At 32.9% G+C, this 24,465-nt stretch overlaps 1 protein-coding gene across 2 annotated transcripts in view; it reads left to right on the top strand.

Moving 5' to 3' along the window:
- The window catches only part of spir (spire type actin nucleation factor), a 220,097-nt gene that overhangs the window by 114,695 nt on the left and 80,937 nt on the right, over positions 1–24,465 (top strand). For both annotated transcript variants that reach the window (XM_068765506.1, XM_068765505.1), the window contains exon 3: positions 6,377–6,500. In XM_068765506.1, the coding sequence (XP_068621607.1) occupies positions 6,377–6,500 (124 nt within the window). The remainder of the gene's footprint in view (positions 1–6,376; positions 6,501–24,465) is intronic.

Below are 24,465 nucleotides of genomic sequence, written 5' to 3'. Positions count from 1 at the left end.
ACAAATCTTGATAGAAAGATAGTATTTTAAAGCGCAGTGACAGTGAAATTTCTCCACAACCCTTTTCACGGGCTAGGGGTCATATTGAAACCGTGTTCATTGTGCGACACTGGCCGTTTGGGTTGCTGTTTTAGAGCTGCGGGTCATCGCTGGGGTCATCTTGACACCGTTGAAAATGGAGCGGCCAGTTTGTAGTGTCGGCTCGTTAGCAAAACCACTATGCGAAATATATTGTTTGCAAACGTATTCAATGTAATATAATTATTTTTGTTTCATTTTCTTCGGTCCTTCCATTATAATTGTGCTGTATATAAATGTAATAATATGAACCTTATTCAGAAATGAATCCTGTTAATTATGTATGATGTTTTGGCCACAATGTTAAGTATTAAAAAAAACAGTGAAGGGTAGAAGAAAAGAGATAAAAAAAAAGGCTGTCCTGATATCACATGCGCTGGAGTTAGAGGATGCAGCAAAACATGCAACGAAATGCAACGAGACAGTTAAGCGACGGTGTCAAAAGGAGTCACGATCCTCCTTCTGTCTTACTAGATACGACTAGAGAAAGAGAAAATAATTTTTAGTGAACTAATTAAGAGAGAATTTACAATTGCAGTTAAACATATTTCGTCCTTTTCGCACCTTTTTATTTAACCCTTCGTTTGCTGCAACATGGCGTCTGTCAGTGTTGGGAAAGCATTTTTTTTTTGCCACTGTTGTATGTTTTTGGAGGAATAAATCGATATATTTTTGATATATTATCATTATGATTTTGACTCACTGTTAAGCTTACCAATTTTTTTATATAGTATTATATACATTTGAAATTTCCTTCCGGGGCATTGGGCACCCAACGTATCTTCACAAAAAGTTGTCATTACATTTTATCGTGCATCAAACATGTTAAATGAACGATTTAGATAATAGCATTTCTAATGTTTTTTGTTGTAATTAATAACAGAAATATTAGATTTTCTATTATCATTATGAAATCGCTGATGATAACGTACGTTATGCAGTCTCGCAAACTTATTTTTACATTGGGCAAGAGCTAGAAGTAAAACCGCGGATACAGTGAGTTATAATCTGAGGCGCTGCAACGCGATCCCCGTAGTCATTAGCGGCGTGTTAGCATTTCGCCGGATTAGATACCGACTGGAATTACGGTGCACGCGCGACGAATATCAATACGCGGGCGCTCGGATGCGAGCAGGATTAACGAACTCTGCGACCGATTGGTAACTATCACTGCCTTAATCCACCATCTAGCTAGTTTCACGTATACATAATGATTAGTTATAGGTGCAAAAAATTTAACGTAATGAATGTATAGCTCTAATATGAATGGTGTAAGAAAAAAACATCTTTTCATAACAAAAAAAAAACAGGAAAAACCATTTGCAACAATCCGATTATTACATAAATTAATAAAATTAAAATTTGTTTGCTATCTGTCCCTATTCTGCTGATTCTATATTGCCAAAAGTCTAGCCTGTCTTATTTCAATAGAAAAAATAAATTTTTGTAATATATTTTAGAGTAATTACAGGTTGATTAGGAATAGATGTAAGCATTTTAAAGCTTTTTGCTGACAAATGAGGTATACATTTCACCCCTTCATAGCTTTTAAGCCTATAAACAATCATCGTGTATAAGCATTTATGAGTTTTATATGTAATCATGTTAAAAATAATCCAGTCTTCTATCAATAGATTGTAAGGTATGTTTACATTGTTGGAAAAAATGTCTTTTCTGATCTAGACAACATAAGACGTAATCAAGTATGATGTTTTAAACTTATCGTAAATATCATCTTTTTATTGTTTATTGTACTTGAAAGAATTTAAACTAGGATTCTTAAAGTGTTACCAAATATATACCCAAATTATACTTTCAAAATAAAAAAGATGTTTTGTATATGATTACTACTAAACAGCAAAAAAAATTTTTGCTTTGTTATCAATATGTATTTTGTTAGCATTAGTATTATTCTTCGTTTCGACTGCCAATTTGCAAGTGTAACGGTCAAAAATCGATAGATCTTGCCGCCGACGTTTCCGTAAACATTCTCTGATCGAATCTATTCGCGAGACAATTTCTTCCCACGGTCATTTGTTTCACCTACGTGCATTGCGTGCGGTTTCGCACATCAAAAACCTTGACATTGACATTGTATATTGAACTTTATTTTATGTACACAAAATATAAATTTCGACGAACATAATCCAACGATGCTCTCACAGTTTACTCGACAATTGTTGTATTTTGCATTCAATGTTTTTAACTCTAAGATTTAAAATTGCTTGGTATCTTACATGGGTACGGGAGTCAATATCTCGGGTGCGATGAGTATTAAACAGTCGTGTTTTTACGAGCATCTATCATCCTAAGTGCGGTAAGAAGTAGCTTAAGGACCTCCACCATTTCCTATACGACGAAGTTCTCCCTACGTCGTCGTATGTAACCCTGCTTCCCGTCTTGCCTTTAATCTTTTTATGAATACGATAAGCAGTTTAGATAGTTCAGCTTAATTTAAAATTCTTAACCTTTTATGTTTATATTATTATCGTTATAGAATGACGTATTATAATATGTATAATATATGTTACTTATAATGTTTCATATATAAAATATTTTTTTACGTTAGCATCTCTCTGTACTGTATTATTTGGGTTCGTAGTCAAAATTCTATAAAAAGTTTGAATATTGTTTTTTTTTTAATATAGCACATACACCACAGAACAATAATATTTTTTTAAATAAATGCATATTTAGAAGCCACAAGATAATATATAATTAGCTTGAATAATCGCAAAATATTACGGTCGCTTGAAATCGTCTAATCGCGCCATAAACAATAAACAAACAGCAAATACCTTGCAGTCCTAATAAATGGTTAGAGACGGTGATTTTAAGGCTGCATATCGACTAGATAGAATTAATAAACAGTATGTTTTTTTTTCTATGAGTCTTAAAATAAAATATATTGTATAAAAGGAAAATAGGATTTTTTGTCAAAAAGTGAAAAAAATAAAATAAGGTTTGAAAATCATAGAAAATGCTACACTCAAACACAGCATTTTAATGTGATGTAATGAAAAATACTGTTCGAAAAAAAAAAAAAAACAAAAATGAAAAATAAATACAAGGGGAACTCCCATTGTATTTATTTCCGCTGCTACTGCAGACTAGAACGAACATCAAATTTTTAAACTTGACAGACTGTGGGCATATAATAGTTTTTCTCTAATATTTATGTTTTTTACCTTTTATTTGTGTAACTAAGTTTTAATAGGCGCCACTTACTGTTTTTTTCGAATAAACTATATAAAATATTTGATTAGATGTAGGTTCTAATAAAGTTTATTGTCACTTCCCACTATCTGCGAAACAGATTTACACTTATTTATTCTCTCTCTTCCGTGATTTTTTTAACAACAGTTTTTTTAGACTACTTTATATATATTTAATACGTTGAGAATGAAACTCGAACGTGAATCGTAAACGAATTTTGCCACTAATACGACGATAGCGAATCACTTCGGTGTGTAAGCACCTTATGAATCGGATGTTGATGTTACGGCGTCGGTAGTGCGCTGTTACGCAACTCGTTGCAATCCAATATCGCACGTGATTTGCATACAATGCGCCGCTAACTATTTGGAGCCTTTGTCGATCGTTCGCTTATTGCCCTCTCCGAGGTCCGAGGCCTCTCTTTTTCGTGTTAAGTATCGTTCGTTCGTGTAGTATTATTTTACACGTTTTATCAACAACAAACGTTTTTAACAAAAGCTTTGGGACTTATTTATGTTTCAGTAATAATGAACCTTAATGAGCTATAATGTGTTTATATCATAATTTAATTCTATAACGAAATCAAAAAATAACAGATGGCCGCTGGGGTCTTCAGTTTCTGGAGTGAAGACCACGGACCGGCAGGCGCAGCGCAGAATGTCCACTAATAAGAAGGAAAGGCTAACTTGTTAATGTTGTCGGAAGACGATGGAAGACTGTGAAGGTGGCATATGTCAAATAGTGGACATTTTACTTTCTGAAAATATGATGGATCAGGTTCAGGTCCGGTTGAAAGCAGCCTGTATCTAGTCTACTGACGGTTTTCACGAGATCGTTTATCCAATATATAGCCAGACGTGCACTGAATTGCACTTAGGTTGGCTTTTAGCTAGCAAGCTGGTCTTGCTTAAGGTCCAGCCTCCAGCGACATTCGAGTCTGCGCGCTACGTGGTCTGTATATATCACTTCAACTTACTAATCCGTTGAGCCACGTGTATGCTCAACCACGGATTTGTTCAGCTATGAATTCATTGGCTCAATTTTTCGAGTATTATTATCAAATCTCTCCAGCATAAAGCACTGTATTATAATGTAAATTTTATGCAGCGCTCGAAGCAAATCTATTACAAAAGTAGCGTTTAATGGAGTGTGCAGGGTTGCGTCGCCGCAGCGCCGCGCGGGTGCGGTTGAGTAATCGCACAATGGTGGCCGTTCCGTGCACCGCGTCCGATAGTCACGCGAGGTGCTTCGTTTACTGCGGCCAATGTTACAAATTAAACATTCGCTCCTAAAATGAATTATTTTTTATATACTGTTCGTTATTTATTTACAATCATAATATTATATATGTATATATGTCGCGCTGCCCTTTTATGTGATTACCCGACGATAGCTTTAGCCAATCTACTACTACTCGCGCTGTCTGTCGTCTAACAGATTCCACAATTAATGTATTTTAGAACAGCTAGTCTACTAATCATAGACTCAATGGAGGTTGTAGGTTGCGGATTTGATATCTGCAAGGTATACCTACTCCTTGCATCGATATCAAAAATGAGAGACGTGGCTCTTTGGACATGTTGCTTAGTCTTCATTATGCTGCACATATTTCTGTATTTAATGGAATCAGGCGTTACTTCGCGGAAGTCCATCCTAAGTAAGAAAAGGACCAATATTTAGCCACTTCCGCACATGCAGTGGTAGTCGTGCAACAAAGTGCACCGCCCGCCAGCTCGCTGATAAATGCGTATGCGGCGAATCACACAACCGCCACCGCCAAATTACTCAACACGTGTTTTACCCACGGGGCATCTTCAGGAGTTATGTTACACCGATTAGTGCCAAACACATAGTCATGACTCTCTCTCTCTTTATTATAAATTGTTAAAATATACTAAGTTTATTTTAACAATTTATAATTCTTACTTAGCATATTTCTGTGTCTGGCATTGTAAAGCATGAAGAAAAAATCAAATCAAGTCAAATGATTGGTTCGATCAACAGATGGAACTACGTCCTCGCGTACCATTACCATTGTCTTTTCTATTACCATCAGTTGATCGGAGCTGTGCAGGTGCTTCCAGGCTATTTGTGTGAAAAATAGATAAACTAGCAAACAACAACAAAGCAGAAGATTGTAAGACCGGCTTTAATTTCGAGATCGCGTAAAATGGAATCGTTGGTTTAAAATACAATGTACCAGGGATATATTGTTGTGAATTATATGATATAACCACTGTTTACAAATAGTAAAGGAAAACATAGGTAGCAAATCGGCCTATTTAATGACCAAATATCTGCATGTTGAGTCCTTCGGTACTGTTCCTATCCTCTTTAGAGAAGTAAGCATAAAAATGAAAAGCTACTATTTTGAAACAATGTTTTTTTTAACAGTCTTATGATTTAATTAAACAAAATCACTGCTATGGATAGATCTCATGTAATTTAATTTGTAACAAAGGCGCGCACTTTTAAAAGTAATCAGCATGTCTATTAAATAAAAAATATAATTAAAAAACTAAATATAAACTTAAAAAATCGCCGCAGTCTACGTTAGTACCACACACGCAAATAGTGCCGTGTTAGGCAAGAGTGAATTTGTAACAGCGGTTATGTGGAAGCTAATAACACTTGATAGCTTTTCGCTCTAGTCCAATTTTAGATGAAATGACATCATATATTTTGGAATATATTACATATCTCAGAAAACTTGAGATTTCATAATCATGAATTACTTTAATTGATTAAATTTCATATATTCCTTGTGCCTTTGTCGAGGAAAGTTAGTAAATGAATTGATCTTTTTTATCCCGAAAGCAGGGTTTTGCCTATATACATAGACTTCTCGTCAAAATCTTACAAAAGATCTCTTCTTTCCATATTATTTTAAAGTGCAGTGAAGTCAACAAGGATTTGTATAAAATATCGTATGTAGCTCTTGTTTATTTATTGCATATAAGAATGTTTAGTTTAACTGACTGTTAAGTTTTGGATAAATAAATAATAAAATCTACTTCAATAGTTGATAGTATACAATGAAATTTCATCGTCAAATCTTTAATTAGAGAATATTTTGTTTCAGATGGTAGTAAATCTGGCGCTGGTGATCTACCACGCCCTGGACTACACGCACGCGGAAGATGAGGAGCGTCTCATATCACCCGACCTCGAGGGCCTCATCACCGAAATGACGGCGTGCGATGCCGGTAAGTCCATTCATATTTTGTTACCGATTAATGTCGCTGGGGACTGCAAGATTCTAGAATGGAAACCACGGCCTAATCAAGTCAAGGTCGTCGGAAGATGCTGGATTGTTACAATCGGGCTGAGGCCTTAATGTCCTAGAGCAGAGACGACAGATCGGCACGCACAGCGTGATCTGATCGTTCTGATCAGACAACCTTGTCAAGGTCATCAGAAGATGTTGGATGCAGACCGCGATTCCGTCCGTTTCTATTGAATATTTATGAAGAGGCCTTAGTCCAGCTGTGGACGTCCTATGACTAAAACGATGATGATGATGAGGTAGAAAGAACTCGACTGTTTTATTCTACTAGTTTATATTCTCTTTCTCTTTCTCTCTCTCTCTCTCTATATATATATATATGTATATTATATATTTATATAGAAAATTTGCTTTTATTATGGTTTAGTAGCAAGAGACCATCACGTACGATCACAGAGGTCACGAGTTCGGCTCCCGACTGTGTGTTTACCGAATGGCTCAATGACATATATTCATTTACATATATATATATATCAAGGGTCAGAACTGTACGCGAAATTTCTAAATCCGCGTTTGATACGAGTGGGAGATAACTTTCTATAATCTCTCTGGGATAGTTTTCAGTGCTCGTTGGATGTCGTGTTCGAAGTGAGGAAGATTTCCGTTTTTATTATAGAAAGCTTGCTTGTCGATTGTTTTATCATTCGGATTCCGTGAAGCATCAGATCGCATTCAAAAACATTTATGTAAACTAAGTCCCCGCACCACGCTTGCTTTACCCCAACCGATGAATTTCATTAGCTATTGGACTAATCTATGGCCTCGGATTTTCCGTAAGCAATATGACGACTGAGTTAACGACCAATTAAAATGATACTAGAATACAACAATGTTGAGAAGAAAGTGAATGGTTAGTTTACTTTGTTAGTAATCTTATTAATGTGTAAAGCTTGTTAGTTTCTTGAAAATATATATTAATTTCATAACACCGTTATGTAATAATTTATAACTTGCTATTAGGATTATAAACTTATATGAACTGCTATATATGGACGCGGAGCTGACCGAAGTCGGCGGGATTTGTCGTAACGTGATTCGCAAGTAGCCGGATTACATGCATCGAGGAGGCGTTTGACCATTTTAGCTACGACTAACCCGTATTATCATTAAACACGTAATACAGATTTATTTTGTAACCGCTATGGAATATTAATGTTTCGAAATGTGATAGCATTAAATTGGTATTCCAATTGCAAATTTAAAATGCAGAAGACAGTATTATATTAGTGTATCTATGTTGTTCTTTGATTATGGTAGTGATATTTCTTTGATGAAATCACATAATCTGTATACAAAAAACTGATAGCCGATCGTATCATTAAATGTTAAAACTTTTCATATATAAATTATATTTACTTGAAATAATTTTTAGCTATTTATTTTTCCCTTACAAAATATATGACACATTTCATGCCTTTAGATATACTTCCGGAAAGATTGGTAGCAAGTAAAAGATGCTAAAAGGTTTTAGATTTTATTTTAGTAATATAAATATAAATAAGTACTGACTATTTAATCAGCTCTTGTTATGTAAACAGAACAATTTACTTTACAAAAGCAAAAACGAAAGTCATGTTTCCAGGCCCTGATTTCCAATGGTTTCTTATAAAAGTCTATAGTATAACTTAAACATTTAAACACAGTAACTCAGTGATTTTCGTACATATTATGATTATATGTCATAGAAAAAGACTTCATGACACGTTGCTTATTTTTTTTTAATAATATGTACAAGGTAACAGCTTTGTACGTAGTTGCGTGTTAACCATATACTTATTAAAATTTTTATTTAGAAATTTGCTACTTAGGTTAGTTTACTATCCAATTTATACGTGTACATTAGTATGGAGAGAAATCATACCATAGCAAAATATGGTCGTGACCCAGCAAAAGTTTGTAGAAAGCAAAATTCTGCCCTTGTACTAGAAATCAACGAAAGTAAAAATCGCACGAAGCGAGTAAATACCTTTCGGCTTTTTACGTTAAATTATCACATCACAAAATTCAATTTAGTTACAAATTCGTGACAATGTCAATAGAAAGGGAATTGAAAGAACTGCGTAGATAGTGAATAGCCCTTGTGGTTAGAGATATAACACCTACGGAGTGGCGGGCGTTTTCTCCGCCTGAACTTTCCCCTTACTGACCTTTCGCTGGATCACGATATTCTTCACAACGATACGTTTGCGTGACGAATCCGAATCACCGGCTTCCTTTAATAGATACAATTTATCACTTAATTTCAGTTTATCATTGATTCATTTACACTTTACGACTATTAATTTCTATTATAACTGTCCTAAGTGAGTGTAATACACAAAATTTAATCCTCTTTATAAGTTCGGCACCCTGGGAAATAGAGCCTTCAACAAAAATCATTGGAAGATGACTTTGCAAAAGGCGCATCGTCATAAGGCCAAAAAATTATTTGTTTTCAATATTTTGATTTTGGAATTAAAAGAAGGAATAACATTAAGAATTTAAATATTTATACGGGTTAACAGACTTAATGACTTTTAATATTTAAAACCGATAGCGATCAATCACTGTTTAATTGTAATTTACCGCCTTTAGATGCACGTTTAATAATTTATAAATTGAATTTTAATCGCCTTGCCCTTATAACCCTAGTGGTGATTCCGATATTTTTTTCTGGGATAAGTAACGTTTTCTTATAAGTTATGGGAGCCGACAGCGTGGCAAGTAATCGAATCTCCGATTTATTCCTCTCATGCTGAGATTTGAATGGAGATACGTGCGTCCGAGAGTGCACCTCGCCGTTTACAGTTAAGGTTACGATCGACGTGAAAACACTTCGATGATCATGGTTTGACCTCTAATCTGCCCCTTATCGGTCTTTGGGAACAAAGTTTTATTCATAAAATTAAATGTTTGTTTGTATCAATTAGGTTTAGGACACACTTTTTAATACTTTATAAGTGAATTTAAAAGTAAAAAGCTATATACATATGCATGTATGTATGTATGTTTTCTACACGTTAACTACCAATTACTTCTACTGTTTCCATGCTATGGTTGTCTGTAAGAGATTGCCTCGTGTTTTAAGACCGCCCATTGTACTTTTTTGTTAATATTATGAAACAATTTAAAGGTATCCTAGCGTGTACAATAAAGAATATTTAAAAATAAAATTTCTTTGTGTTATTTGATCCGATGTTACAGAAAATCTATGGGGGAGGCCCATGTTCCGTGTGTAGTCTACTATGTAATACGAAAAGGACGTAGTCATCCTGCGAGGCAAATAATGATGATTATATTTTCAGGATTAAATAAAATCGATAATTACCGATCGAACTGTGGTCGCACTCTCTCTCATCTTCGATTTAGAAGAGTATAACATAAGCCAAGGTTTCCTCAATGGACCTCTTGCGCGCTGTTACTCAATGGAGTTTCCGTCAAAGCAATTTAAGAGTTTCGCAGCCTTCCAATTCATTGAAATAAGTAACCTAACGGCCCGTGGCAAAATTCTTTTGGAGGCCCTCGTGTTTTGTTAATATATATTCCAAACGCGGTAAAGTTCCGGAGACAAGTATAAATATAATACATTGATTAACTGTGTGCTTTGTGGATTTGAGTAGGAAAATATTTAAAATGGGATTAAATATAGATTATAATAAAGCAAATAGAATAATGAATTAGTAATGAAAAAAATAAAGACATGTTTATTACATATTGTAAGAATGTAGCAAATAATTTGATTAAGTTAAACAAATAAGTTATTTAAAGTTAAGGGTTACACGTCTAATGCTTAGGATAATAAAGGAACTTTAACAAAGCAATGGACATGGCAGCTGTGCTATGTTTTGTATACTAGTTATGCAAGAAAATACAGTTCAATAATAGTTTATGTAGGAATTTAAAAAATATAAATAAGTGTCAATCGACAATGTTTAAAAAATATCCTTTGTTTATAAAATATGATATTTTGTTCTTGTAATATTTACCGTAGTTTATTTTCAATTTAACTTTAAAAGTTGTATAACTAATATTTTTGAGGCTAAGTGGGTTCAGAACAAAATATTATCACAACGATTGGCCATCGTGACAAATTAAAATAGCTTGTCATCGCTATATGTCTTGAATTAAGTTGATTTGCGGCAATACATTTCATAACATTACTCTTCCCATGAAAGAGTAATACCTATAATATTACAAACATAGCGGCGACTGGTCCACCGTTGCGCATTAAAACTTGTCGACTACGGAACAATCGCGGGAAATCATGTTCACCATTCATTAGTACATTAACCCATTGCATTCCGTACCGCTCTCCGCGATTTCCGGCTATTTTATTCCGAACATTTGCTGTTATAATTCCACAAATACTATTCTCTATCTAAATATTCACACGATTTGCATTATAGATTTAAATCTTTTGCATCAGAGAACTGTCTTCCACAAGTATTATGGTTGTTAGAATGTGGTGTGTAATAATCTATTCGTCGAGTTAGTGTTACGGCGATACATTAAGTTGTCACTGAGCTTACCGCTGTAGCGTTTAACGGCTGAACCGCTGTCGATGTGTTAAATGATCATTTTCACTTTCTACTTACATTGTAAATACCTGTTAATCCATTTTCCTTATGCCTCTACAATTATATCCGCTATACATTGTTCATTACTTAAGAATTTGTATTACATTGTCGATATTTATACAAAGTGATTCGACATGTGTGCTTTACAGCTTTTGCTCCTATTTCCAATCACCCCTGTATGAAATGTTTGCACTGAAAGTAACATTATTTTTTTTTCTGATGGACTGCCAAAAGCCAATAACTTCTGGTAGTACAAAGTTTACTGGCACAAATAATGTTATTCGAATTTTGAAAAATCATTTTTTTTACTATATAATGATTACGTTATTTGTTATAAAAATTGCCAGCTAATTTTAATATGGTGTACCATAAATGAGCTATACACTCACCAATTTAAAGATTTTGCATTTAAAACCAATTATCCGGTTCATCAAGATAAAAAAACAATTCTTTCCGGGGTTTTAAATGTAAGGTTTTTCTTGCTTATTCGAGTATATCTAATCACTCTGACTGGGCAATTTTATTTATTATAATGCCTTGCATAAGGAGCAGTCCAGTCAAATGACATAAATATGCACTCCTATTTTGTGCCAGAGATAGACGATCTAGATGACTTCTTACAAAAAAGACTACAAAAATTAATGGTCTGTATTAGACTTTAACATATTATAGACTTTAACAATCGAAAATTTAATAAAAAGGATAAATAAACTTGCAATATCGGTCTTAATAGAAAATTATGTATGAAGTTCACGAATCCATTCTATTACTTCATTTTATTACGACAATCAAATTTTTTTACCTATTCCGAGATAACTGTTGTCCTTTTTTAATATTTTGAACGATCTGCTCTTGAATATTGCTCTTCTATTTGGAAGCTCATCATATACCATACATATTTAAAAAATGCGGAACAAACAATAAAGTTTTATGTATTGTTTGACATGTGCAAATGGCTTCTGTAGCAGTTTACTATAGCGAAGATAGACTCGTTCATTTTAAATGAATTACTCTTGAAAGTGGATAAATTAGTGAATATTGACAGCCCTGATTTGCTAATGAAATTTAATTTTGCTGATTCTCGTCCCAATAGCCGTCTGAATAACAAAATTACTTTCGACTTGCCTGCACGGCGAAGTAATTACCGTCAGGACTCGGCTGATTCGGCGCATGTGCAAACTGTGTTATAACAAAGCTAACTAAATAAATATTTTTAATGTTAAAATAACTCAAATAAAAAAAAGTATAGTGTAACTTTGTTAGTAGTATCGCGTATTCTACGGTGTAACTTAGTCTCGCTTTTATGCATATAGTTTTCACTTCTAAAAAAATCGTACTTCTGGTTTATTTTTTTAATATATACTTTGTTTATAGTTATGTGTAATAGTTTAGCAAGCTAATTAAAAAATGGTTTGTAAAACAGGGCCGCGTTTGATGTATGCTTATTTTTTTTATAATACCTGGAAGCTACATTCATGTACCTTTAGAAAGTTACCCTATTGCTATCTGAATGTTAATTTGGAAATGTTGTATCAATAACAATGTCGTTTCTCGTTTCAAATGTACTAATAACGGAATAAATATGATCATGAGTCCGCATTACGGGTACATTCGCTTTCTCCGCGATATTCGTACATGAATATCCCTGGTCGGGATTACGGAGCTCTGGTGCCGTTTGCACGTTGCATTGTTTAAGCCGTGTCGCTTATCGTTGACCTCTGATCCGACACCGTCTCAAGCGCCACCCAACGTTTGTTAACAATGAAATAGTTGATTTTCTTCACCGCTGTTTATACTCCCACCCTTTCTACATATTACCTCAAGTACAGTTATCAACTTAAACGATTATTATATTTTATATTATTATTCAATCACGAAGTACTTATTCAGCTTCATTTTGTTTATTCCGCTTCATTTCTACCTGTATGTATCTTTAGTGAAAATACATATGCGATATTCTTTCGTGTACCGGAATTATGTTGTACCAAAGATTGGCGAGTGTGACTTCATAGTTATCTCGAGAAATATCTAATATTTTTCACGAGGCCTTCGTGACAAAAGGTTCTGAAATAGTATTACGTTAGAATACATAAATCTAAAATTAATATGGTAGGTATATTAATATATTGAAAAAATATAAACTTTCAAAACTGGAAATATTACTTTAGTAACAGAAATACCTTTATATACAGCCAGTGATATAGCCCTGTTTTATGTTTTGTAAGGCATTTACCTAACTTTAGGTAATTGTTATACAAGGCAGCACGGCACATCAAGACAGTGAACAACACGTGATATTTCTCATTGTGTTTCTAATTTTGTTTGATATAAAGCTGTTTTAACTTGAACAAAATAATGCCTACGCACCACTGTTCAATCCTATAGAAAATTGATATAATTAATGGAATCGATGTTGTTGAAGGAGCCATAGAGTTTAGTTAGTAAAAACGAGGTTTAGGAAAGTAGTAAGTGTCACTATGTCTCTAATGCGCAATCTGTAAATGCCAGTAACTGTATGAAAAAATAATGCGTCGACGTCTAAATGATAAAGGTTATTTAGTCTGTAAAAATGGTGTAAATATTTGGTATAAGACGTTTTGTTTCAATTGTCGCGCGCGACTGTACATTATGAATTAGCGAGTCGTATTATCCACCTTTCTCTATTAAGTTTTTGTTTCGATGGCAGCGTTCCGCTTTGTAATCGAATTGTAATCTCGTAACGCGTTTACGGTTTCCTTGTTCGAGAAGAAATGCGACAGGCGGCAGCCGGGGACTTATGGCTTTATAATAGCCCGTGCCGGAAGCCGTGCCGTTTCGTATCATCCGCAATTTTATACCCATCGAAATATTAGTGGCATCTGTCGTATACGTGCCATGTGGATGTGGATGTAATGCCTTCGGAATGGAATTTAGGTATCATTTGCTAGAATTCAATCAATAACAAGTCATAGTTTACTTGATGTTGTATATTATTACAATTACCTAACAACTTTAATTCTTTTTATAAATTAAAAACTATAATATAATACACAGTTAAATTTATTATTTCTATTATTTTTAAATTTAAACAAATTTACAAGTGCATATGTAGTTCAGGAACCGCTCATAAGTTACATACGTGACGTTACAAGAAACGTCACTTCTGACAGCTGTCATTTTGTTGGTGATCCAGTTGGCACATTTTTAACGTAGCTACAATAGGTACATAAATCTTGTCTTGCCAAAATTTCTCAAATAATCTTTAATTCTATGAAAGAATCAGGGGTGTTCATCGGCACAGAAAAAGAAGATTCAAAATCAACTTTTTTGCTGTAATTATGCGAAGCAAACGACATTGCGATGTAATTAATACTGGTAATAAATCGATTCATTAGAAAAATAATAGAAAGAGAATAGTATCTAAATTAAAAAATAAAATTTATTTTTAGCTATTTAGTTCCATGTAAGGAATGGCCCTTTATGTTAAACTGAAAATAAAAATTGGCAATATATAACAATGGACGTGCTTTATTAGATTTAATAAAATTATTATAAACAGAATTAATTATTTTTTTTTTATTTTTTAACTCTTCTGAAAATGTTTTACAATTTTTGGATGTGGTTATAAATGGCCACTAACCAATAAAGATTTTTTTTTAAATATTTGAGCTAACTGTCAAAGTTTTAATTAACATGGCCATACCATTGACTTTCGTATCATGAATACAACCGTTTAAAATACGAAATCGAATTTACCTTTTAATTTATTAATCTAGTATATTTACCAAAATATCCACATCATAGATTATCACAATAAATACTTTAGAAAGAGATTTAACAGATATGCAGAACCATTGTTAGGACGTTTAAAGTACTGTGCTTGGCTTATTTTAAGGCAATTAAAATCAAGTACAGAGCAACAATAAGAGAGAGTAAGATTCGATGATTTTTATCGCGAAAGTATATTAGGGCATCGCGGCACATGTAAATGCAGGTTTATCGGTCATAAGGCAGGTGATTGCTTCGAATACAATAGTATTGGCCGTTGTCTTTCTCCATTGCACTGCTACGATACGTCTTAAATCACTTATGTTTTACTGTTTAACAGACTCCTACTAATATATTCGCAACATAACAAGCTATTTAAAAAGAATGTTATTTTTATGACTGATATAGTTAAGTGAAATCACACTGTTCATGGGATGCAATATATATGGGTGATAAGCACAGATAAGATTTTAATAGCGCATAATAATTTATAATCCTAAATCTCGAGAAGAATTGAACGGTTAAAATAAACAGTAGCATTATTATAAAATTTAACTGACCTATATTTGGCGAAAGGAATGCTCCTAACAAATTTCAAAGTCTGTTGTTGTCCTAGAGAAATCGTCTTGAGTTAGTACATATATACAAACTTTTTATTTAATCCTCGTTTGAATTTCTCTCGAGAAAATATTTCAAGTGCAATGCGAGCTAAGCTCTGCAATACATATTCTTTTACACATCAGCCGCGATTAAGGCTTTAGGATTATGATTTTGAAATCACATTTAAATGATTTCGTTTTAATTTATAAATGTAAACGTATACCTTACATTTCGTTCCAACAATGCGTACCATAATAGTGTTATTTGTCATAGGTGTAAAAGCTTTAAAGGAGTGAATGTTTGGATCATTATTTTTTATTCTAATCAATTAATGTATCTGTTTACTTTATCCGAAAATAAAAAGTTTCAGAAATAATTAAAAACCAAATGATGATTTTGTAAGAAAAAGCGTTTTCAAAACATATGCTACATATTAAAATTAATTATTATTTAGTATTTGATCCAGCAGATTTTGTGCTGCTAAAAGTTCTTGGCCTGCCGTATTGCAATAAAAAAATAAATTATGTTACAAATTTTAGATTGAGCACTTTATACAGGATGATTGCAAATAGGTGGAAAGTGTGCTTTTTGTTGATAAATGAGTTCCACATTCACCCCTTTTAAGCTTTTATATCTATAACCAATCATCTGGTATTATTAAAAGTTAAATATCATATATTCGCAAAAGCCAAATCACTAGTGTAATGTTAAAAAAATATAAACCGCGTACTAAGTGCTTCTCAGTTATCGCCGCCTTTATTCGTCGATCTAGAGTGCCGGAGATGTTCCCACGCCTTTCTTAATTTCAAACACCTCTACTTTTGCCCTGAGCAATCTATTCGTATGGAAATGTGCCGACATAGATCGTAATCTAACGTGTACTTAAAACTAAATTGATAGTCGCGCTTTTTTTTTGTTTAAACAATAACTCATAATTTCATTGTCATATCCGTTTTGTTTAAATTTGGAATTTGATAAAAAACTGCTTTGTATTTTTATAACTTTTCTACTATTCATTTTATATTCTTTGCTTGTCTTTTTTATTTATTTTCTGTAATTTAGCTTCTAATTTTTTTTATCTGTGTATAAAATATGTGTGCGTGCCAAAAATTATTAAAAAATAGATGTCTATTTATTTATTTATTTATTTTATTTAACAGTTTATTGTACACAATAAAAACACTAAAGTAACAATACAAATATAACTGACACAACAGGCACTACTTATTTCTAACCAGAAATTTCTTCCAGTAGGCCTACGGAAGGAGATTCATAAAAAGTAAGGCAGACACAACGTGCACAATAATTAAATTGAAATATTTACAATAGATACGACTTTTGACCATAATTACATACTTAACATGAACATAAATGTATACTTACATATTATATACTTACATAAATAAGCATAATAAATAATATATATACATAATATAAGCATAAATACATATATAACATATATAACTAAAAATATTATATATACTAGACAACTAGCGATAAATAGTGCTCTTTGACTCGCTTTTTAAATACAGGTAATGATGGACAATCACGTACTTCGTAGGGGAGAGCGTTCCATAATCTTGCAGCATGAACAGTGAAGGAATAGGAAAAGAAATCAGAGTGATGGGTGGGGATGGCCAGTGACGTCCTTACGTTCGTACGACAAGGTTTGTCCTGGGCCCGGGAGAAGTGGAAGAGGTTACGGAGATAAGAAGGAGCAGAGGGATTGTAAAGGATGTTATAGAGAGTAGAAAGAACATGAGCGTTCCTGCGGTGACGAATTGGAAGCCACTTGAGTTGCGATCGGAACTGGGAAATATGATCGTACTTACGTAAACCGAAAATAAATCTAATGCATACATTTTGGAGACGCTCTAGTTTGTTTAGAAGCTTCTCGGTGGCATCCAGGTAGCACGCGTCGTCAAGAATGGGGAAAAGGAGAGTCTGTACGAGGGAGATCTTGGTTTTCAGAGGTAAAAAGTTCTGGAGGCATTTGAGCGAGTGAAGTGAAAAATGTAATTTTTGTCATTATAGCATGCTCCTTACCTTTGATTCTTATTTGTTGTTTTAGTCCATGAACGCTCACTGCAAAGCATAGACTTTCCTCAAAGATATCTATGGGGGTTAAACTATAATCGTCACGCTTTGTAGACGGGTAAGCGAACGCAATGTGGTATTATGGTACGCAAAGGACGCTGCCGCCATCTTCTGGAAACTTGTTAAAGCATAAAGTGTGAATCTCAGTCTCAGTCCTTACTGCTGGCCTACCACTGTTTTTTATTGTTATACATTTTGTTTTTAAACATTTATGATATATATTCTACGTTGATTCTGTATATTTATTCTCTTGGTCTCTATGCGTGCCATCTTTTGTCCAAATAGATTGCATTTGGCACATTGTTAAACCATCATTTGTTATCTGTTATTTTTTATTTCATTTTTACTCGTTTAGTAAATTTAAAAACTAGTTACATTTTTACAGGCAACTTATACACCAAGAGGTCTTTGCAAGCTTCCGCCTTTAGCATTATTTTTTTTTTAAATAAATTGTTGCTAGTTGACTTTACTCTTCGAAACGGTTGACTTAGTTTATGTTGTATTAATTCAATTGTAATTCATGGTACACCTTTTTTAATATCTCATACATTATGATACATTCTCATTGTGAATTTGATGGTTTGTAAAATACCTTTTACAACAGTCTACTTTAGTGTTTGTAATTTTATATTTATGAACATGTTTTTGTTAAGCTTAATGTTATTTTGCCTTAATTATTTATACGCTTATCCTTCGTGCTTTTATTTATTTATTCGATAATACCCTCAGGTAAATTCTACTGTCAACTTTAAATTAGAGATAGTTGAATTATTTCAATCCATGACGATAAACTTGTATTGTGGATTGCTATCTATGGAGTGAGTGTAAATTCTATACAGACCGATGTAAATACTAAACGCCAGGCTGTCTGTTATCTCATTCAGCGTTTAAATATCTGTCCAGATAAGTAATCTATTAGACTTTTATAAAGATTATGTATTGTATGCATCGTATATACTATGCTTTGAGGGATAAATTTAAATCATATTTTCTCCTCCGATTTTCTTATATTTTCTCGTTTCATTAATCAAATTATAACCTTAAACGTAATGCACTCAATGCTATATTTACAATTTCAAATAAGGAATTTAAATTAGATAAACATATTTAGATTTTCTGCCGAATTTCTGATTATTATGCACAAGGTGATTGTTTAAAGTGTAAAAACTTTTAGGGGGTATACGTTTACCTCGCTCGCTATCAATTAATTGATGGTACACCTAATCCAAAAATCAATGGTTTCAAAAATAATGAATAACGTAGTAATGATATTGTTAGAAAAATCGTTTTTAGTAGTTGGATTACAGTATATTTAAATGAATTATTATTTAGTATTATCTATCGCTGTAAACTTTGTAGTGCCAGAAGTTATTAGCATGTAGCATTGTATTGTTTCAGAATAATCACTTTATACAGGTTGATCGGAAATAGGTATAAAAGCTTAAAAGCTTATTGCTATCAAATGAGCTTCATTTATTATTTCTGAAAGTGTTCATTTTTGGATAGGATGTACCAAACGTCAATTGGAAGTAAAGAAGTTTTACTGAAACTTTTTTCAAGCTTTTTTAACTATTACCAATCACTTTGAGTTTGACGAAGCTGTAAAAGCCAGAAAGGCTAACTGCGCTGAACACCAATCGAATATAGTTACTCGATGTTGTACATAATATTTTAATACCATCATTTTTATTGTGAAATTCGTTAAAAAATATATGGAGTATCGATATCGATAAAATATTTTATTCTATATTTCAACAGTTTGTGTCGTGTAGTATATTCGACGTGTTATACACATCACTAGTTGGAATTTACAGTGACTGGCAGCGAATGATTGATGTATTCGCACGTAATTTCCGAGAAATGCGCGCGAAATATCGTTGAGCACTCTCACTGAACATTATCTACTAGTTCTTTGTATATTTATTTTTCACTATTATTTTACATTTATTGTTTAATTCCGGAATCGTGCGCCTTGAGATAAACCAAGCTTTATTTCCGGAATTTTATTCTTTTAAACATATAGAATGATTGAAAGAAGATACACAAGTTGTAATGATCGTTTGCTGTCAATCAATGTATGGTACACCCTGTCCAAAAATTTGAAAATATCATTAATGTGAGTAAGAAAAGGGATTTCCGAAATTAAGATTACTATATATTAAAATGAATAATTATATACTATCTGTCCATACTGACTTTGTACTGCTAGAAGTGATTGCCATGTCGCATTAGAGTAGAAAAAATAAAGTAATGTAAAATATTTCAAAATGATGATTTTATACCGACTTTTATTAAATATTTCCTCCTTTTTATAAAAAAAATTAAAATAAACAATAAATAGTTTTTATTAAATATATTATTGAAAGTCGTCGAAGTTCTCATTTCCAATTAGAATTGTCGTGATAAAGAACAACAATAAAAAAATTACAATAGGGAATGAAGGGCGGTTATGACGTGTCGAAATAGATCGACGAGTTTTTGCCATAATTGTGTAATGATCCACGTGGAATGTCCTCGTGCGAAGTGTTTCGTCATGCGTCAAGTTTGTGGAGCATAGCGCCTGTGTGTGGGCGTCTTTGTTTAGTTATCTAGAATATTGTCAGCATTCATTTAAAGCCTAAATTTTGGTAGACGGTTGCCCTATTATTTGAGAAATTTATTAATAATTTCGCGTAATCTAAAATTATATTTATTGTCATAAATAGGAAGAGGAGCTCTTCTTTTCTCTTATATAAATGATAATTGTTTCGACTTAATCGTAGCTATAATATTTCGAATACATAACAAATACAATCCTTTATGTAGTTATGTTTTATTTCGTTAGTCACTTGTTTTGCCTGAATAGCTGTCTATTGGACAGAACTGTAAAGGCATCACGTCTTATTATCTTCTCTGCTCTTTCACCTTTTGTTAAGATTAATTGCAACTATTTTTAACTGGATAAATTATTCGAAAATGGAAGCGATTTCTAACGATACATGGCGTCAGCTCTTGAGATCGTGAATATCGATCGCGTTTTAAAAGGCTCTCACAAACGTCTCGTTATTCATGTAGATAGCGCCGATGGCCAACCGGGGGTCATTTGTATGCCTATCGTAGTGTCACGAATAACTTAACGCTTTCATAGATAAATATATTGTGAAATGTAATAGTTTTAAATTTTATTCATATCTTTGGAAAACACTAATTTACGCTCATTCATACTAAAGACCAACTGATATTCATTTTAAAAATTAACATAAGATTTTTCTTTACAATTTGAAGTAAGTCTTTGAACTGTGTGTGAACACTGTTTCCCAATTTAATTTTTTTTTAAATACGTACATTATAAATATACCATTAATTATAATTAAAAGCTCTGTGTTGAAACTCGATAGAATTTGGCGAAAAGATAGGATTTCTCGATTATCGGCACATTTGTGTTTTCTCCTAACCTATGTGATGTGGAAATTTGAATCTTTAGAGGGAAATACACACAAACATGAAAACTCTGCATGTCGGGCAAATCAACGGAAGATGTGGTTGGTAATAAAATAAAAAGTCATTTGAAAATCCAAAGAATTAGCGATCTCTAACATTGGAGAATCAATTTAAGGTTTCGTGGTCCATTAAGAATCACTGCGAGGGTTTTCTAAAAATAAGTCTATGGGGGGGATATACCATAATCGCCAGATCTGGCAGGAGGTTCGCGATGTTGTGGTACGCAGTTGACGCTGCTGCCAGTTTCACTAATTGTAACTTAAAGTGATAACAAGGGATAATATAAGTTTGTTTTGACGGTCATTATTGATGAACGCAATTTGATACTTGTTATTATTAAAAGTTTTGATGAAGTACTGATTACTATGATTGTTCCGAAATGAAAAACGAACAAACAAATTGTGTTTAATACGTTGATTTAAATTTTTTGTGTATTTAAAATATGTTTAATGTGAAATGACTGCTAACTTTCTCGGATAATCTCAAATTTATTGAAAGTCTTGTGCGATTGTTAATCTTCGTTTGATTCGTAATAATACGCGATCCCGCGATGTCCGCCAGCTGATTTTAAACTGATAAACATCATTTAATGAGATTTACGATCTGTAATCTCGCATTATGTTTATATCGAAGCGATTCGTGAATGTCCAGTTACATTCTTTTGTCGCTCCCTTCAGTGCAGGGTCATAATTCATGTTTAATTCGTTCGGCTTGGTGCATACATAATTTCTTCTGCGCTCAATAAATTCGATATGTCAACTTTGACAACCAATTACCGTTTCAGTTGCGCTGTACCATTTTCATTTACTCCGAACATGTTTCTTTGAGAAAGCGGTTACGTGACTTATGCAAAACGAGGGTTGTTTTAGACTTTTGCTGAGATAGGCGGATGCGACATTGATAAAACGTTTCTTATGATTTACGTTAAATATTTCTATAATTCTTCATTGCCTATGATTATGACTTTATCAGTTATATATTTATGTATTAAATATTTGATAAGCTTGACAATTTCCTTATTTTTTCCTACTTCTAGATATAAATATGTAAAATTTAAAAGCCAGTTGATTTTCGGTTCATGGTATACCCGGATTTGCAGAAATAATATTACTAGCCATGTTTCAATGGTAGATTAGTTGTGTAGAATTTTTCTTTTTAATTAAAGGACTGTAGTTTAAAATACGTATCATGTGCAAAACATGATTATAGCAAACAGTGCATATACCCAACATTATTCAGTGTAAACTACATATGCCACATTATACATAATTTTCTAAATAGCCGTAAATATTCTACGTAAGGTTTTTAAGTAAAACATGTTAATATATTATAATTTATGTTATTCTCTATAAGTCACCAGTATACCTTTCTTCTGCTCACAACAGTATCGGCGACGTTTCACCGCAAGAAACTGTTCAGTTAATGTGTTTGCGTTAACTGTTCGATAGTCATTAACATAGTGCGTAACACCTAATTACCTTCCGTTAGGAGACAGCTCGACGTCTCTGGGAAACCTTCCACAATCAACGCGACCAACGGTTCACGAAGATCTAACAGTTTTCCACTACCGACTTACCTACCTCCCACGATACGTAAATATTAATATTTTCTGATTCGAGTTTTAATGTGAATATAAATAGAAGATATCATCAATAATATATTACGATTATTTTAAATACTATTTAGTGAGAAAACGCTATTCCTTCAACGTTTCTGTATTGTCAAGCCTTTTGTTCAATATCTACAGCATTAACAGATCTGCTTTTGCTGTCTTAAATATATAACGGTATGTAAAATTACACATATTAATGCTTTATGTAATTCTGCTTTGCGGTAAAATTAGTTGCTATGGTAATACGCATTAAACTGGGTACATCAATTCCCTAATCTATACACGTAAGCACGCTTCTGGTGTGGGACAGAGATAGTGCTCAACGAGGTTGAAATTAGCCGATTGTCTCTTTCCAAAGGTCGATGTGCAATATTTATCGCCGGATACTGTAATTGTAAACATTTTCACACACCTTTGAAAATTGTTGCAAATATTACGCGGTGTTAAATAAAGAAGATATATTGATTAAACGCGAAAGTGAGGAAGTGAGTAATTTTGTATCATCGATCACTATGTAATATTGATGAACTGTAAAACGTAAACATGAAATAATGTTTCCCCTTTTATATAACGACATCTCATCATTACGTTTTATAATAGTGGTTATATCTTACTTATTATTGACCTAACGGTCTTCTAAGGATTTCTCGTATCCTTCTAACAACAACCAAGTAAATATCAATTAGTCAATACAAAAGTCAGACGTTACACGTCCGCAGATATTTTTTTCAAATTTATTAGCTTTGAGTCTGAAGAAGCTGTAGAAGCTAGAAAAGCTTACAGCGTCCAACTTTATTAAATAAATAAGTCTTAATTATTAGGTCAGCATATACATACTAATGAAAGTTTTTATATTACATTTCTTACAATGTGATCTAAAATCAATCTTAATAATATATAAAGTTTGTTATTAGAGTGTAAAATCTTTTTAAGGATGAATGTATAGCATATTTGTTGTCAATTAATGTGTGGTATACCTTTTCAAAAAATGATAGTCTCAGAAATAATAACGTGATTATCATATAATAAGAAAAGGCGTCTTCAAATTCCGTATTACTGCAAATTGAAATTAATTATTGTTTACTATTTGTTCAAGTCATTGACTCCAATTCTAATAGAAAAAATGTAACATTTTTCAAGTATGGTTTGGGTAAAAATCTTTAAAGTTTTTGCTGACATAGGTGCTATAGATTCACCAATTAAAAACTTTTGCACTTATAACTAATCACCCTGTATTTGGGCGACTAGACTTCCCCTTGTGAGCACGTATTTGTTTCATCATTCAGGCGTGCTATGTATACTTTAAACATAATGGTCATCCTTTTTCGATTTATTTTGTTCAATTTCCTTTTAACAGTTTCACGGTAGGTGTAACTTTTTCTGGTTGAAGTGAGATAATGAAATTTTACACGCTCCATTAGAGAGGGTAGGACTATTTTATTTTAATTTATTGCTTTTGTTCAATGTCGGTATTTCAAATATTAGTTAGAAATTAATTCACATAAATTCTGATATTATAATATTAAATTAAAGAAACAGCGCTGCTTTAAAGTAAACAGTGAATGACGGTTCTAGGTAGTGAGTATTTGATATAACACGCCAATCCGTTAAAAAGTGCACGAAACGACCTGAGTTAAACTTCCTACGGAACTCACAAGTTTCTTTTCTGTTACTAAAAATAAAGCTTAGAGTAGGGTCTCTCAGCGCCTATAACCTTCAATCTGTTTAAACTGAAAACACTAAATTATAGTGAGTGAAACCGGCATGTCTACGAACCAATTTAAAATAAATAA

The sequence above is a fragment of the Battus philenor genome, unplaced genomic scaffold, assembly GCF_028537555.1.
Source record: "Battus philenor isolate CCGP_79_NKW_IND1 unplaced genomic scaffold, ilBatPhil1.0.hap1 SCAF_2, whole genome shotgun sequence".
In the NCBI taxonomy this organism is placed as follows: Eukaryota; Metazoa; Arthropoda; class Insecta; order Lepidoptera; family Papilionidae; genus Battus; species Battus philenor.
This window is presented reverse-complemented; position numbering and strand designations above follow the sequence as displayed.